Raw genomic sequence first — 15,454 nt, 5'->3', positions numbered from 1 at the left:
TGAGCCGCACTCGTTTGCTGCCTCAGAATCTCTGGTGATGAAAGAGCTGAGCCAAAAGGCAAAGCTCCACTGACGGGTGATCGTCTACTCTCACCTTCACCAGCTTTGTTTTGAGGTAGAGTTTCTAACAATAGAAGCTCCGGGGTGGAACAGCTGCTTCTTCAGGAGAAGACAGGAGGCTAGAGTCTGGGCCTCTTTAACTGCAGCTGCTGCCCCCGTGACCTGACCTGAAGCTTGAACAGTCAGTGGAACCAGGCAGCTGCTCACTAGCAGTGGAGCTTTTACTGCGACTTCATTTGATGAAACCTCTGCAGGAGTCTGCTCGTGGTGAAGGCCGCGGCTCGAGGGCAGACGTCCCGCTGAGCACCGCGACCCACATTTGAGAACCGTGGCATGACTGCCGATGTTTATTCTGTCAGCAGGTCATCCTCTGGTTCTGCTTCCTGTTGGCAACTTTATTTACCATGTGAAAATGTCCTGTCAAGTCTCAAATCCGTGGCACAGCGGCGGGTCGGGTGCGTGTTAGCAAGATAATTGGTGGGTTCTGGTGACTTGTGTGAGTTCAGTCTGCAGACAACTCCTGATGCAACGCTTGAGTCAGTACATGTTCTGCAGTGTGTTCAGACAAAAGACTCTGACAAAAGCAACAAGAGCTAAATTGTGTGTCAAATCTAATGATGCCGCGCTGCGTCTGATGAAACAGGAATCACGGTGGTGAAGATGAAACTTCACTGAAAAGTCTGGTGCTGCAGCAAGCCAGGACTTCAGAGTTCAGCATCTGACCATCTTGTTTGTTTGTTAGTTGGCAACAACTGTTCCCCAAATCAGTCACCACTTTCCACTGCTATGAAAGTGCTAACTTTTGGAAAAGAAACCAAATGTAGACATGTTAAAAAAGCACAAGGAAAACAACAATGTGTGAGTCGAACTTGAGAAGGATAGAAAAAGACCTTTGAAAAACTGGCGTATAGAACACGTCGACTGAGGAGACAGAAAAGTGACGTCAGAAAACAAGTGAACCGTAGCGAAAACTATCAACAAAACAAAGTGAAGGTGGAAGACGGAGCAGGAATATGTGCTGAGTCATGACTCTCAGTGCCATTCCTCAAGTGCTTCCTCTCCTTCCAAGCCAGCAAAAGTTAAAAACAGGAACTCCATCATCGGCGCTGTGCAGAGGGAGGAATCCTGACAATGACCTTCCATCACGCCGTCCGCGTTATATAAGGGAGCGGGGGAAGTTTGGGCGCCCGCTGACAGATACTTTAAATAAAAGATGTGTTGTGAGTTGCGGGAGTTTTCATTAGCCGCTCAGTTGAATAATCGCTGCTTCTTAAATCTGATTTCATCATGTAGCCGTCGACGCTCCCTTCACTCGCCGTAAATCCACTAAGGCAGGCAGGCGCGGGAAATGGAAATGCGGCGGCTTTTTCTAGCATTTTAGCAGAATAACAAGAAGCCTGCTGTCGTACAGTTTGTTCCGATTAAACAGCCCGGAATAATTACGACTGCCGTTGAAAGCCCAGCTGATACGCCAAGGAAGGCAGGCTACAGACGAACAGCTCCGGAGTCAAGTCTGGTGGAGCCTGAGCTCATATTCTGGAACAGACTCCTTAGCTGCTGAGCCGGCGCTGTGAGGTTTCCACTCTGGACCTGTAAACAAGCACCACACCCGACACACGACGTCTTTAGCCTGACGCAATGTGGCGGGAAAATCCTGCATTGAGGTAACTAACTCAGTGTGCTCAAGCTAACGGCTAATTCAGGAGAAAACAACAGCAAGACAAAACTGCTATTAAAGTACTGTAATAAAATGTCCAAAGTGTATTGGACAAATGATGTTGCAAACAAACTTGATTTTTCTTAAGAATTTCAACAGAGGGAAATGGTCACTGTCAAAAAAGAGCAGAGTTTGAGCCTAAACTGAGATGTTTCTGCTCAGAGAAAAGCAGCGTTCATGTCTCTGCCTCCATAGAGCTGATGGACAGGTGGAGTTTGGTGATGGTTGTGTGTCAGGTATACGGAGCTGAGTTATCAAATCAACAGTCGTGCGAGGTGTGAGGACCTGATATGGGACCTGGAGAAGGTCCAAGCCAGCGCGTGAGGACTTGGCTCGACACCTGACACGGTTTAACGAGGTGACCCGACACACTCGTGACAGCGCCAGAGCGCGAGTGGACGTGGCAGATCAAAGGTGATGAACTGGGAGAGGTGTGAAGAGCGGCGCTCGCCGTCAACTGAGGTGAAGGGATTACGTGTGTGTGCAGCACATCCCGTCATGTCAGACGACGCCGCACCCAAAAGTCGTAAGAATGAGCCACTGTTGACCTCTGGTGGCGTCATGTGACTTTGTCAAACTCCTGCTGACGGCGCTGTGAGGTGAGGGGTGTTTCACTGATAAGACCAAATCAATATTAGCATGAAACCTGCTCCTCAGTCACAGTCAGCGCCACAGTCCTTCACCCGTCCTTCCCAGGTGAGTCTAATCCTCACATCCGTCTTGCTTAGCACAGATGCTAACCAGAGCTTTAATCCTGTAACCACTCTCTCGACGAACGTCTCCGCTGACCTCTGCGACAATCCCTTCGCCTCACACACACGCGCGTTAGCATGGCGTCAAAAAGACCCCCATGGATTTCAATCAAACCCCAGCGGGAGGCCGAGCGAGCAGGACTCAGACCTCTGATTGCTCCTGTCTGGTTCTGTGTCATGTGGAGGTGATGTTTCATGACTATACAGCGGCCGGCTGCTGCTGTGAACCCGGCACGTTCATCATCTCAGCCTCGGCTCTCTGAGGCACAACCGAAGCGAACACTCGCTGTCAACAACATGAATGATTCACATCAGGAGCAAATCAGCTGAAGGTTCAGAGGGACTGTCCTGGTCTGTGTCATCATCAGCATGTTTGTAGAGCTTCTGTTGAGGCACGAGTCAAGATCCTCAGACAGGACCTGGACCTTGTTATCAACTCTTGAAAAAATGAAAGAAAACATCACTAGCAAGTGGAGGAAAATGTCGAGAAAAGTTACTGCAATACAAGAACGAAAGCAAAAGAACCAAAAAGGAGCTTTGTAGAAAGTTGGATTGGAAAAATCTTCAGTCAAATGTGAGTTGTGATGGCGCTGAATGAACAGCAATGAGTGGTGGCTCTGCTCCTGGCGCAGGTTACATCGAGGAGGCCTGCATCATCCCGTGTCCCTCCGACTGCAAACTCAGCGAGTGGTCCAACTGGTCGCGCTGCAGCAAGTCCTGCGGCAGCGGGGTCAAAGTTCGCTCCAAGTGGCTGAGAGAGAAACCCTACAACGGAGGACGGCCCTGCCCCAAACTGGACCACATCAACCAGGTAGTTCGCTGACGGCGAGTGGCTGTGGGCTGGAGTCAGAGCAGGCTTTGTTCAAGCCTTTTAACCGCCCCTCGGTGGGCCGTTCACGTTTAGGAAATGAAAAGCTTCTCTGGGTGCTGACTCTTATTAATGCAGATTGAGCCGCGTGTTGGTCGGTGTTTTTAACAGCTGTCGGCCTCTGCAGGTTTGTGTAAGGTGCTCATTAACTGTCTCCTCTTTAATCCTCGCCGCCGCTGCCGGACGTGGCTCACTTCTGCAGGCTCAGGTGAGAACAAGCCCTCGGTGTATGAAGCCCACTGCTCCCTGAAGCCTCATGGCTGTGCTGACTGCTGCTTGCAGGTGTACGAGGTGGTCCCCTGTCAGAGCGACTGTAACCAGTACGTCTGGGTGGCCGAGCCCTGGAGCGTGTGGAAGGTCAGCAACGTGGACCTGAAGGAGAACTGTGGAGAAGGAGTCCAGACCCGGAAAGTCCGGTGAGGAAGGGCTACGTGTTAAAGGAACCACTGATTTAAATCGAGCTCGACTGACGTGGATGGAACCCACCGCGCACCTGAATCAAACTTGCTATATGCTAACATCATTAGCATTATTTCTTTAGCCTTAGATTTAGCGTCGCTGATCTGCATCAGCCCGGTCTGGGCGGCATCATCACCTTCCCTTTGTTTAGCAGTGTTTTTGTTTGAGTGAATAAAGGTTTCGACATCGAACTGCTCCCGTCAAAACACTTCAACACTCAGATGTGAGTTCCAAGCCGAGTCTCGACATCGCGCGCCGCCTGCGTCCAACGTGACTGAGCTGACAGTCGACGTCTGCCAAGTTGTCGGATTTGTTCTGCGCCCGCCAACACAAACTGTGTTGCAAGAAATTAAATCCATCCGACTGTGAACTTGCTTGGTAACCTCGGTGGCGACGTCGCTGACAAAGATTTGGCCGACAGTTAGGCGAAAACTCCAGGAAAGTTTAGCTGGAGCTGAGTCTCTTTGGATCAGTCAGTACATCGTGATGATTCTGACCGTGTCCTCGACTCCTCAGGTGTATGCTCAACACCATAGATGGACCCTCGGAGGCGGTGGAGGACTACCTGTGTGACCCGGAGGAGATGCCCCTGGGCGCCCGGGAGAGCCGACTGCCCTGCCCTGAGGACTGTGTCCTCAACGACTGGGGCCCCTGGAGCCGCTGCAGCCTGGTGAGTGAATCAGTGAAGGCTGAGGGATGACTTTCAGGCCGATTTATGAGCCGCCGCGTCACCTGTGTTAAACTCCACTCAGCAGATTTACAACACACATAATGGGCTCGACAAATCTGCATCCCGGCGTGGCGCCGCGCCACATGCCAGACAGCTACAAATATAATCTGCCCGCTACGATCCTGACATTGATTCTGGGTCGGAGTTAACAGCTCTAACACCTGAGAAAGGAAACGATTATGGTAGCGCTACATTGTGTTGAGCACTGGATGGTAAATCAGACCTGCCAGCTGATCCTGGCTGCAGCTGCAGATGTTGGAGAAGAAGTCCTACACGTCACTGAATGTTAGCTCCATGAAAGCCCTGGAACAACCTCAATAATCTGAGGTGAAAGCTCGTGCCTGTCTCCTGTCATGAGGACTCTCGATGTGTGATGAAGACAGAGCTGAGCCAAAAGGCTAACTTGTCAGTCTGCCTGTCCAGTGCTCTTTGAGTCGGGAGTGAAGAGCGTGTGTGGAGCTGGAAGTGGTCCATCGGTGCAACATCCGTGAGAGACTCAGAGTGGCACCACGCACGTCTCCAGGAGAAGGTCAGGCATGAGCGGACCTGTCCCAGAGCTCTGGACTCACTGGTGACGGGAGGATGATCGGATCATTGGGAACTCCAGAAAACTCCAGTCGGATCATTGGGAACTCCAGAAAACTCCAGAGTGTCGTAGCAACTTCATTGTTGACGCCTGGCTGTGGTCTGCTGTGAGACGCAGGGAAACTTTTCCTTCTCTGCGACGACACCATTTGCATGCTAATGAGGAAACACCGAGTCCTGATTGCGATCCTGCAGCGAGGCGCTGGCCCCCTGCACGCTGGGAACACTCTGTTCAGCTGCCGACACCTCTGAGAGAGACTCTTAAACTGCGTCTCCTCACAGCAGCGTTAATCACAGCTCCATTCTCTCGCGGAATACTGAACACCCTCCAACCAAACCCACGGTGAGGCCTTCTTCTCCGGTTTCTCGGCTGTAAAGCGCCAAATCTGTCTTATTCTGGGAGAGACGTCATTCATGTGATGGGCCGGGAGAGCCGACCTGTCCCCACACTGACAGCCACGGATGTGGTTCATGCTTTACTGAGGGTTCATGCTTTAGTGACGCACTGTGGCGCTGGGATGAAGCTCCTCTACTGACGGTTCCAGCCTTAATCCTAGTCTCATTGCTTTGTTCTAAGAGCGTATTGAGCCGTGTGTCTGTTCTGTGGCACTTCAGCCCTGCGCCAGCACCAACAGCCGAGTGCGGACGGCGTACGCGCTGCGCTCTCCCACCTTGGGCAAGGAGTGTCCCGACACCAGCGACAAGGAGCCCTGCCGCCTCAACCTCAACTGCTACAACTACTTCTACAACATCACAGGTAAACCAGAGGCTCCCGGAAGATCGTGTCCCTTCAGTTAGAAACCAAAGCTCTGTTTTCCTCTCCTGCTGAAATACGCTATGACTTAGCCTGGCTAATGTTGGCCCATGTGCACGACTCCGCTGCGTCACTGCAAGGTGACGTTTCAGATTGTGTGCGTCACAATAACAGTAGGTTCATCGTTTAATCCAGATTACCAGATGATCTTTCCTGTAATCCCCCGTGTATATATTCCCCCATATAGCTACCAGGAGTACAGAGAAAGTCTCATAGATTAATGTACGTTCTCTACATTACGCTGCATTAAACTATAATACTTTTCATTCTTCTCTAATCCTGACTGACAGAACAATATTTGATTACTCTTTAATGTACACGCGTCTTGATGCATTAGCATTGATGCTACTAGCAACTCTGAGTTTCTGAATCTGCCAATGTGAAAGATTCTTGGAAGAGATTCCTGGATCCAGACGGTGATCCGGCTCAAAATGGAATCGTTTGTTCACACATTTCCTGAAACTTGCATCCAAATCTGTCCTAAAGTTTTCCAGCTATTCCGACCACTGACAGACAAACAGACACATCTTAAAAAACAGACTCCCTCCAAATGACAGTCATTGTCCTGCACCAGACTTTAAATAGCAGCCGTGTACTTGTTGAGTTCCTAAACCCTCTGAGGTTTGAACCAGCATAGCTGCCGAGCTTCTGCTTCTAATCTTTGTCGTATCGCACCTCAGCATCAGAGAGAGGACAGGCTTTTCCCTGCGCCGCTTATCTTGGGCGCAGAGGAGAACTGTTGTGAAATTTCATTTGGATTTGTTGTGATGCCTTCAATGCTCCCGTCCCACATCCTCTCACTGCCGTCCTCTTTCTCTCCCTGTGTGTTGTTGCCGAGAGAGACGTCTAATCCCCGGATCCCAACACGTACATAATATAGCAGCAGATTATTATTGCATAAAGCGCTCTATTTTCCTGTGCAGGCTGCACCTTCCTTCATCCTCACTCTGGTTGTTATCTCATTCTCCTCCACTCCTACAGTCACTCTTTCTTGTCACAATCTCCCCGGTTCAGTCCCCGGAGAGTCACAAAGCTCCTGCGGTCGCTAATCGAGCCGCTGCTGCTAAAAACAGACGGCTGTCTTTGTCGGAGGACGGCACGCTTCCGTCGACTCCATTTTAAAATAATGCACTTTTTGAACGCTCGGCACACTTCCGGGATGAAACTTTCCTTCACGTATGTTGACTTTTTGGGAAGGATTTCAAACGAGGCGCCACAGTCTGGAGCGACTCTCTCTCGCTCTGTCGTCGTGTTTATAGACTAAAAAATACTGAACTGACTGAAGAAGCAGGTCAGGATAGATGCTTGTTTTCGACGGCATGTGCAGAAGAACCAAGACAAAAGTTCTTTATGTGTGAACGAAATATGTGGGTTATTGCTCAGATACGTCCGGTTTTGACCTGGTTACTATTTGACTCACTGTTGATGGTGTTTCCTTTGGCCAGCTTTGGAATTAGACCGTGTCGTTCCTGAAGTCTCAGTCTTTTCTTACTAGCTGTCGGGCGCTACCTTCAGCGACACTGACTTATCTCGTATGTTTCTTTCTGGAAGTTGTTTATGGGCAGACAAAAAGAAACAGTCGACACGTTCAAAAACACAAAACATGTTTGACGGGAACAGGAGCTGAAGCTTCTGAGCTGTAGTTATGTTTCTGGCCTCGTGTGGAGGGACTCTGAACGCAGACAGGTGTATTGGATTGAAGTGAGTCGCTCTAAACCTGGACTGACCTCTCTGCTGACAAAGTGATCATCTACCATCGACAGTGAAGCGCAGCCGCCACAAGCTATTTAGCGTCTCACACACAGCATTTTAAGACAAGCCAGTGTGGAGTGCTAGAAGTAATGAGCTCCGACCGAAGGAGCGTGTGGTGAGTAAAATTCCGCCGAGTCATCAGGACGACTCCTCATTTCAATGTAAGACACCCCCCAACACAGACACACAGAGAGTCCTTCTGATGTCAGCGCTCACGATGAACTTGGCTCATTTCCAGGCGAATGATTCCGAGCAGGGTTTCTGGCTGATGAGTTTCACCTGCACCCTTGACCAAGCGTTTCTCCTCAGACTGGAGCACCTGCCAGCTCAGTCCCAGTGCCGTGTGTGGCGGCGGGATCAAGACCCGGATGCTGGACTGCGTTCGCAGCGACGGGAAATCCGTGGACTTGAAGTTTTGCGAGGAGGTGAGCAGCGCCAGTTTCCTGTCTTGGTCATGAAGCATCACCACTCCGTTTGTTCCCCCGCAGCTGAACCTGGAGAGGAAGTGGCTGATGAACATTTCCTGTGTGGTGGAGTGTCCGGTCAACTGTCAGCTGTCCGAGTGGTCGTCCTGGTCTGAGTGTTCACAGACCTGTGGACTGGAAGGTGAGCTCCTTATTTCACTTGACCAAGGTCTGGGTCGAACCCCGGCTTTGCTGCCAAGAAAAAACCCACTTTTGTCTCTTTTTTTTTCTGGTGGTTTGGTGGTTTTTGTTTTCTTTATTTTCTTCGGTAGAAGCTGAGCACCAGTCCCTTGAGATTGGCTGTCGGAGTGTGAGCAGAACAGCACTGGTGGAGCAGCCGGGCTCTTTTTCTTTAAACCATCCATGCTCTGTTCTTTTAAAAGAGGCTCTGTTCAAGGCATGGCCCCAGCCCTGTGCCTTCCCTGCTCCCACTGGAAGGCCAGAAACAGAATGACCAGCGAGTGATGTTCCGCTGGTTGACACGACTGATTTGGTACCGTACCGACTCCGAGCCTTGTGAGGGAGGGCGCTGTTGCCAGAGCACACGGGGAAGCAAAAGAAGCAGCAAGGGGCCTCATGTGATGTGTTGGAGTGGGATGTGAGCGTGAGTGGGAGGCTGTGTGTGGGACTGCGGGGTCCATGATGGTGAGCAACATGAAAGAGGGACTCCACGTTTACCCTGTAGACCCTTTAAACCGTCTTCCATTGCTGCAACTGTGAACGAGCTTTGAAACTAAAAGCCACATCTGAGTATAGACCTGTGTCGAGTGTCCAGACCCAGACCGGGATTTTTTTGCACATGCACAATAGAGCTTCTGAACGGGCCCTGCCCAGGGCCCCAAGAGAATCCTAGGGTCCACACTTCCTCTGGAGTCAGGACACATCAGACCATGGACCATCAGACCACATATGTGGTTCCTGGAGGGCCACATGTCCCCGGGGTCAAAGATCCAACAGGGATGTCCCAGGTGTAGCAGAGGTGTAGAAGCTCCAGGCTCTAGAGAGGTTCCTGGAGCCCCCACCTAAGCCTGGAATCTAAACCTGCAGAGACACAGTTTAAAGGGGTGGTTCTGTTCTGGTCCTCCTAGGCAAGATGTGGCGACAGCGCTCGGTGGTCCAGGCTCCTCAGGGTGATGGCCGACCCTGCCCGATCCAGACGGAACAGTGGAAGCCCTGTCCGGTCCAGCCATGCTACCGCTGGCAGTATAGCCCCTGGTCGGAGTGCCGTGTGGAGGTGAGCCGCTGGTGTCTCCTGTTGGACGCAGAAGGACTCACCCTGCTGCCGTCCTCTCCCAGAGCGTGGTGTGCGGGCACGGCGTGCGCTACAGGAACCTGTCCTGTTTCGTCTCGGACGAGTCCAGCGACCTCAGCGGCGGCGGCCTGGTGGACGACGAGCGCTGCAGCGGTCTGGAGTTGGCCGTCAACGGAGACAAGAACATTTCGCTGAAAGAAGTCTGCATCCTGCCCTGTCCAGGTAAAAGTGAGTTTGTTTCTTCGGACTGTGGAGCTGCCTCAGCAGCAGCAACATCCGAGCACACGTGTGGCACTGCTGCGTCCTCACTGCAAGACTGTGAACTGTCATCTGGAGACTGTGGCAGCTCACGCTTGCTACCATGTGGAATGCTTTATCATGCAGAAACCGAACCTGTGGTTGCACCCTCTCTCAGTCTTTACTTCTCACCATAACCTTTTTTCAGTCTGGCCTCCCTCCTGAAGCAGAATTTTTACAGAGTAACTGAACTGTTTCATGTTCAATTCCGCGACAGAAGTGCGTTTGAGCGCCGGCAGCAATGGGCTCTGCTCTCCTCTGCCGGGGAAGTAAGTGATATAAATCACTGGAAATGTTGGGCCGTGCTCTCGTTCGGCTCCACTTCTCATCATTTTCTCCACTCTGGCTGATGTGTTTGCTCAGTTTCTCACCGCACGGACGCTCCCTTCCTCCTCACTGTGTGTGACGCTGCACGTCACACTTCCATCCATCCTCAGTCGCTGCAGGCTCCGTTTCCAGGCCCGGTCCATTTCCTCTTGTGAGCGTAGCTCTGTGACTGAAGTGAGTCAATGCTGGCATGCGAGAGGATGCTTGGCCCCCATTTTCACACCCACAACTTCACTTGTGACTCAGACGGGATGGTGAGCTCTGGACCCTGGATCAAGCTGCTTTGCTGAGTCCTGACTCTGGTGTCAAACTTCTCTCCTCCCCAGCAAACCTCACAATGAACATTGATATTGAGGCGTTTCATCAGCTCTTTTTGCTGGAACTGTTTCAGGAATTCACTGAGAAGCTCCGGCACTTGACCCCCGACCAGTTTCACCAGTCAGTCGGGGATGGTGTTTCTGCTGAGCTCATGATGCACGAGCCTGAGCACAAGATTCTTTATTTGCTTCCGTGGCTCTTCAGGGACGTGCTGCTCTCTGGGTAATGAACCAGCTCGTCTGATGCTGGGAAAGAAACCTTCTTATCCCAGATGAATGGCTGCAGAAGTTGTTGTCATGTTGCCGTTGAAAGTGAGTTTCAATGAAACTAAACCAAACTTTAGTTTGAACCAGTAACCAGACACACTAACCATCCCACTCCCAGCACCATCCGTGTGATCGCAGCATCATCTATGCTTTAGCTTCTCGACGATCTTCTGCGCGATAACAACATCCACATTATCGTTCACCTTGTGCCAGGAATGAGTCTAGTAACCTGAGGACACATGAGAGCAAAATTAACCAATGGCCTTGATGAAAGGGTGGACAGCGAGGCAGATTTGGACATTTTCATTAGCGCGAGGCGATATTGCACGGACGCCGGTGGAGGTCTGCTCCCTGACGGCCCTCCTGGTTAAACCCATTACCCTGAATTATTTGATCCATTTGGACCAGATGTGACGTGCGTTCACTTCCCAAGGTCTCGGCCGAGGCGCACGGTCAGTGGACTTCCTTGGAGGAGGATGCGGAGCCATCAGCACCTGGACAAACTTCCCAACACTGCTGCAGGACTCAAGCTGAGTCAAAGGAAAAGCACATTCCTGACTCATGCTTCAGGGTCAGACACTCAGCCCCTGAATTACGCATAACCAGCGCTGGAGGTTGAGTAGATGAGAAGTTCATTTGTGGTGGGGCTGGTCTCCTCAGCTCTTTAATTTACCCCCCCCCCCGCTACAAGAGCATGTCTTGGCACAGCCGCAGCCAAATTGATGTGCCACTTCCCTGAAGACCTTCACAACAGCCGTCATGCCGCTGTCGCTCCTCATCTTTGGGAAAATCTTCTCAGACTATATTCTTGCCGCACGCCACCTTTCCCAATTCGCTTTTTTGGCATTGTTCTGCTTTAATCGATGATAACTCAACTGCCAGTGACAGGAAATGCCAACAGGAGGATGACAGACAGCGAGGAACCTCAGCTTGAACCCAGACTGTCGCGGTGAAGACGAGATTTTGGGCGACAACGTCTCGTGAAATGACAGCTGTCGGCGCGACGGCGCAACCGACAGCAGTCACATTAGACCTAATGAAAGGAAGATGATGTGTCCGGCTGGAGTCGGCGCCAGCTCCTGGGTAACCTTTACGTGGAGAGGACTTGAAGGTCGTGTGGTGCTGTGAGCTTCCTGGTGAATGACAGAGCTGTCAGTCACGGATGGAGCCTTCAGTGCTGAGAGAGACTGAAGATATGAAAGAGATTACTGTGCAGTACTTGTGCTGAGGTCAGCGCAGGAATACACAGAACGGGTCTTGGTCAAGTGTGACTGGAAACACGTGCTCCAAAACCAGCACAAACCAGTCAGCCAATGAAACCAGGCCTTTTGATCGTCTTGACAATTGGTTCTAATCCGAGCCCTCCTGAGGAATCTGAGCCAGTGGGCCTCAGCTCTTCCTTCACTGGCTCCAGAACTCCTCCTAAGAAGGAGGGGAGATCTCATCCCCAGCCTGGACTCCTCTTTTCTCCAACTGGTCTCAGTGGAGCGGAGCTGCTACTGACAGAGTGAACAGAAGCACATCATCTGTATGAGGCAGAGACGTGGACACGTGGAAACCTGGATGTTTGTCCATGACCCGTTGACAGGTGCGAAGCCGAGAGGAGAACAAAAGTGTCTCACTGATGGGAAGAGAACACAGAAGCCGAGGCGATTACCGCTTCAACGTTTGTCAGCTTTCATGGTGGAAACGTGTCAGCCGGGCTTTGTCGCGCCACGAGGCCGTGAACCATCAGCTGCCGACACTGGAGTCCGCTTCACCACTTCAATCACAGACCAGGCTCCAATTTGTGATTCCGCTGATAGGAGGGGGCGTATTTCTGAGGGCTTCACACGCCACGGCTCCCAGAAGGGGGAATTAGCGTCCGCTCCCACCCCCGTCTGCTCCTAATTCAGGGGCTCAAATATTCACAATCTGTTTTCCAAGCAGCGTCGCTTTGGTGGGTTTCTCAGCTCCAGTGCAGAAGTGAGGAGGAGATGGTCCCTCAGACGGGGAACAGTGAGGACACTGCCCCAGATAACAAGTCAGTTCGGAGTGTCGCGGCATCAAACGGCACTCTGAAGCGTTTGCGGGGGGGAAGGTTGGAGAGGAGCTGGTGTGGGAACAGCCTTGGTACGGCTGGAGCACTGCGTGTGACCCTGAGGCCGTGGCCCAGTCACGCCCCACCCGAGCGCTCTGGTGAGGTCCGCTCTAACACTGAGCTGTCCCGCAGGAGAGTGCTACCTGATGGAGTGGTCGGACTGGAGCTCCTGCGTCAGCATCTGTGTCAGAGGTGCCGGGCTAGACTTTGGATCCGTTCAGGTCCGGTCCCGGGCCGTGTTGGCCCAGGAGCCGGAGAACCTGCAGCTGTGCCCGGACCAGGCCTGGGAGTCCCAACCCTGCAGCGGTGAGTCCCACAGCCCCGCGGCTGCTCTGACAGAGATGCAAAACTGCACTGATGATGAGCTGTGGTGTCAATTCTTCATTTGATTTTTACGATGCATAAATGTATCAGTCAAATCAGAACACGATCATTAGTCATGTGACCAGAGACAGCGCCGCTGGCTACTGTGCGCAGCCCCCCCGCCCCCACTCTGGCTGACCTGCTTTCGCAGTATCTCTCAGCACCAGAGGGGAGGAGGGCGAGCGGCGGGCCAGCAGGGAGACAGGAGGCGGTGTCGGGGAAGAGGCAGCCGGGGACCCAGCGGTTTGATGTGGGGAGAAAAAAACAACAACAAAAATGAAAGCTGCATCCCAGATGCACAATTTTAGGAAATCAAACCAGCTTTTGTTTTTTTTTTCTGTCTGAGTGCAGTTCCATTCGCCAGCAGATGGAATTCTGTTTGATGCTGTCGATGAAGGAGGCCACCAGGGGTCAGCTGAGAGTGGAGTCGCGAGGCTGCTCTGATTGTTTATTCCCCAACAAGACAACACACTTCAAGCCAACAGATCTGTGCAGGAGTGAATTTAAACTGATGTTAGATTCATTCTCGAAATCTCTGATTCAGTGTGTTACAAACATGACAACTGCGTTTGCATTCTCGCTCATGCAGTCTTCAGGTTAGTGGCAGCGTTAGTTCCTGCAACATGTAGCTTCTGCGTCTCACTCTTCTGACTCCTTGGTCTTCACTCAGTCCAGATTCACTCATGACAATTGTTATATGATCGGGCTGTCAAGAGATTTTTTTTCAATCTTCATTTTGAATCTTGTTAAATCGCTACAAGGCAGATAATGTGCGATTAATCGCGAGTTAATCTGCGATTAATTGAGATGAAAAGTTTTAATCTACTGACAGGCCCAGCGCTAACACAAAGATCTGCAGTGCGTTGCCAACAGTTAGTGCTTGTGACGAGGAAAGTTGGCTCAGTCTGGAGCTGACGTCTTTATTCCTGCCCAGGCAGTGGCAGCTCTGACAGATGTCTTTGCCACGGTAACAAATTTGACCAAAATGGAGCTCATAGTGAGAGAGAGTGACGGGCGAGAGTGACGGGCGAGCGCGTCTGGCGGAGGCAGCAGATATCAGCGCCACTGAGGCTCCTCTTGCTGAAGGTTGAAGCGCCTGGACCTGCCCGGCGCCAGTGCCACGCCGCTGCAGAGAAACGTGGCCGCGCTGATGGAGATATCGATGGAGTCGTAATAGCATTGATAGAAAGTCATTTAGAAAAAGACGCGCTGATGGTGATCACATGTGACGGCGCGGTAATTTAGCAGCGGCTTTATGAATCTGTCAGACGCATGATTAATGAGACCATTGTTGTTGTGCTTCTGCTGCCAGGAGGCGAGTGCTACGACTACAAATGGCTCAGCAGCAGAGTCAACACCACGCGGCCGACCTTCTGGTGCCAGCGCTCCGACGGACTCAACGTCACCGGTGAGGAACGGCCTTCCTCATGGTGTTGACCGTCAAACTCATTGTGATCCTTTAATCGTGTCTGACTTTTCATGACTTTTCCTGGTACTTTTTTTGTCTTTTAATCTTGATCTTAATTTCCTCTTCCAAGTTTCAACTGTGAATGTTACATCATTCCGCTATTTTTATTGAATTTGAAGTCGAATTGTTGAACTGAGAATTTGACCTAAATTTAATTGCTGAGATAACATTTTGAACTTTTCCCCGTGGTTCTGTTTTCACTTCAAAATTCTTAACTTTTCTTCAGAAAAATGTTGATATATTCATCTGTTGTGTCAGTTTTTCCAGCCAAATCTCTAACTTTTCAAACTTTTCATTTGCCTGTTTCAGCATTTGACAGCTGAAGTAATGTACTGTCTCATATTTTGAGTTTCAACTTTGACTTGTAAATGAATCAAACTCTTCTTCTCACTGATCCACCCTCTGAATTTAAATTCTGAATTCTGACATTTGGCTGTTTCCATGAACTGCTGCTGAAACAGTTCCTCCCTGCTTGATCAACTCAAACTATTTACTCTCTGATCCTCTCCTCACATTGTGCTCACCACTAATGAGGTGAGCTGCACCTGTGGGGCAGTTGAAGCTTCAGCACTTGTGTTGTTGTGACCCACAGGAGGATGCCCCCCCCTCAACCCCTCGGTGGACAACAGCTCCTGCGACCCCCCCTGCCTCATGCCAAAGTCCTTCTGCAACGAGGTGAGACGTTCTGCCCTTTCCCTGGCCGCTCCGTGAACCTGACGACAACATCCGGATTATGATTCCACTTTTGGGTCATAAAACTGAGGAAGCTGAGCTTTTGTATTTGGAAAGAAAGTGTATCTAAATTCATATCGGAATTTGAAATATGTTTAAAGCTCTTAGGTTCAACCTCGAGTATTATATTACAGTTTTTAAATGATAATG

At 51.0% G+C, this 15,454-nt stretch overlaps 1 protein-coding gene across 1 annotated transcript in view; it reads left to right on the top strand.

Moving 5' to 3' along the window:
* The window catches only part of LOC128772128 (thrombospondin type-1 domain-containing protein 7A), an 84,311-nt gene that overhangs the window by 61,519 nt on the left and 7,338 nt on the right, over nucleotides 1-15,454 (top strand). Inside the window, exons 14-25 of the mRNA XM_053888230.1 lie at nucleotides 3,162-3,340; nucleotides 3,600-3,605; nucleotides 3,680-3,813; nucleotides 4,373-4,526; nucleotides 5,787-5,928; nucleotides 8,047-8,162; nucleotides 8,226-8,343; nucleotides 9,290-9,435; nucleotides 9,498-9,675; nucleotides 12,874-13,047; nucleotides 14,417-14,512; nucleotides 15,165-15,247. Of these exons, the coding sequence (XP_053744205.1) occupies nucleotides 3,162-3,340; nucleotides 3,600-3,605; nucleotides 3,680-3,813; nucleotides 4,373-4,526; nucleotides 5,787-5,928; nucleotides 8,047-8,162; nucleotides 8,226-8,343; nucleotides 9,290-9,435; nucleotides 9,498-9,675; nucleotides 12,874-13,047; nucleotides 14,417-14,512; nucleotides 15,165-15,247 (1,526 nt within the window). The remainder of the gene's footprint in view (nucleotides 1-3,161; nucleotides 3,341-3,599; nucleotides 3,606-3,679; nucleotides 3,814-4,372; nucleotides 4,527-5,786; nucleotides 5,929-8,046; nucleotides 8,163-8,225; nucleotides 8,344-9,289; nucleotides 9,436-9,497; nucleotides 9,676-12,873; nucleotides 13,048-14,416; nucleotides 14,513-15,164; nucleotides 15,248-15,454) is intronic.

The sequence above is a fragment of the Synchiropus splendidus genome, chromosome 15 (assembly GCF_027744825.2).
Source record: "Synchiropus splendidus isolate RoL2022-P1 chromosome 15, RoL_Sspl_1.0, whole genome shotgun sequence".
Lineage (NCBI taxonomy): Eukaryota > Metazoa > Chordata > Actinopteri > Syngnathiformes > Callionymidae > Synchiropus > Synchiropus splendidus.
Note: the sequence above shows the minus strand (reverse complement) of the source record. Positions and strands in the feature narration are given on the sequence as shown.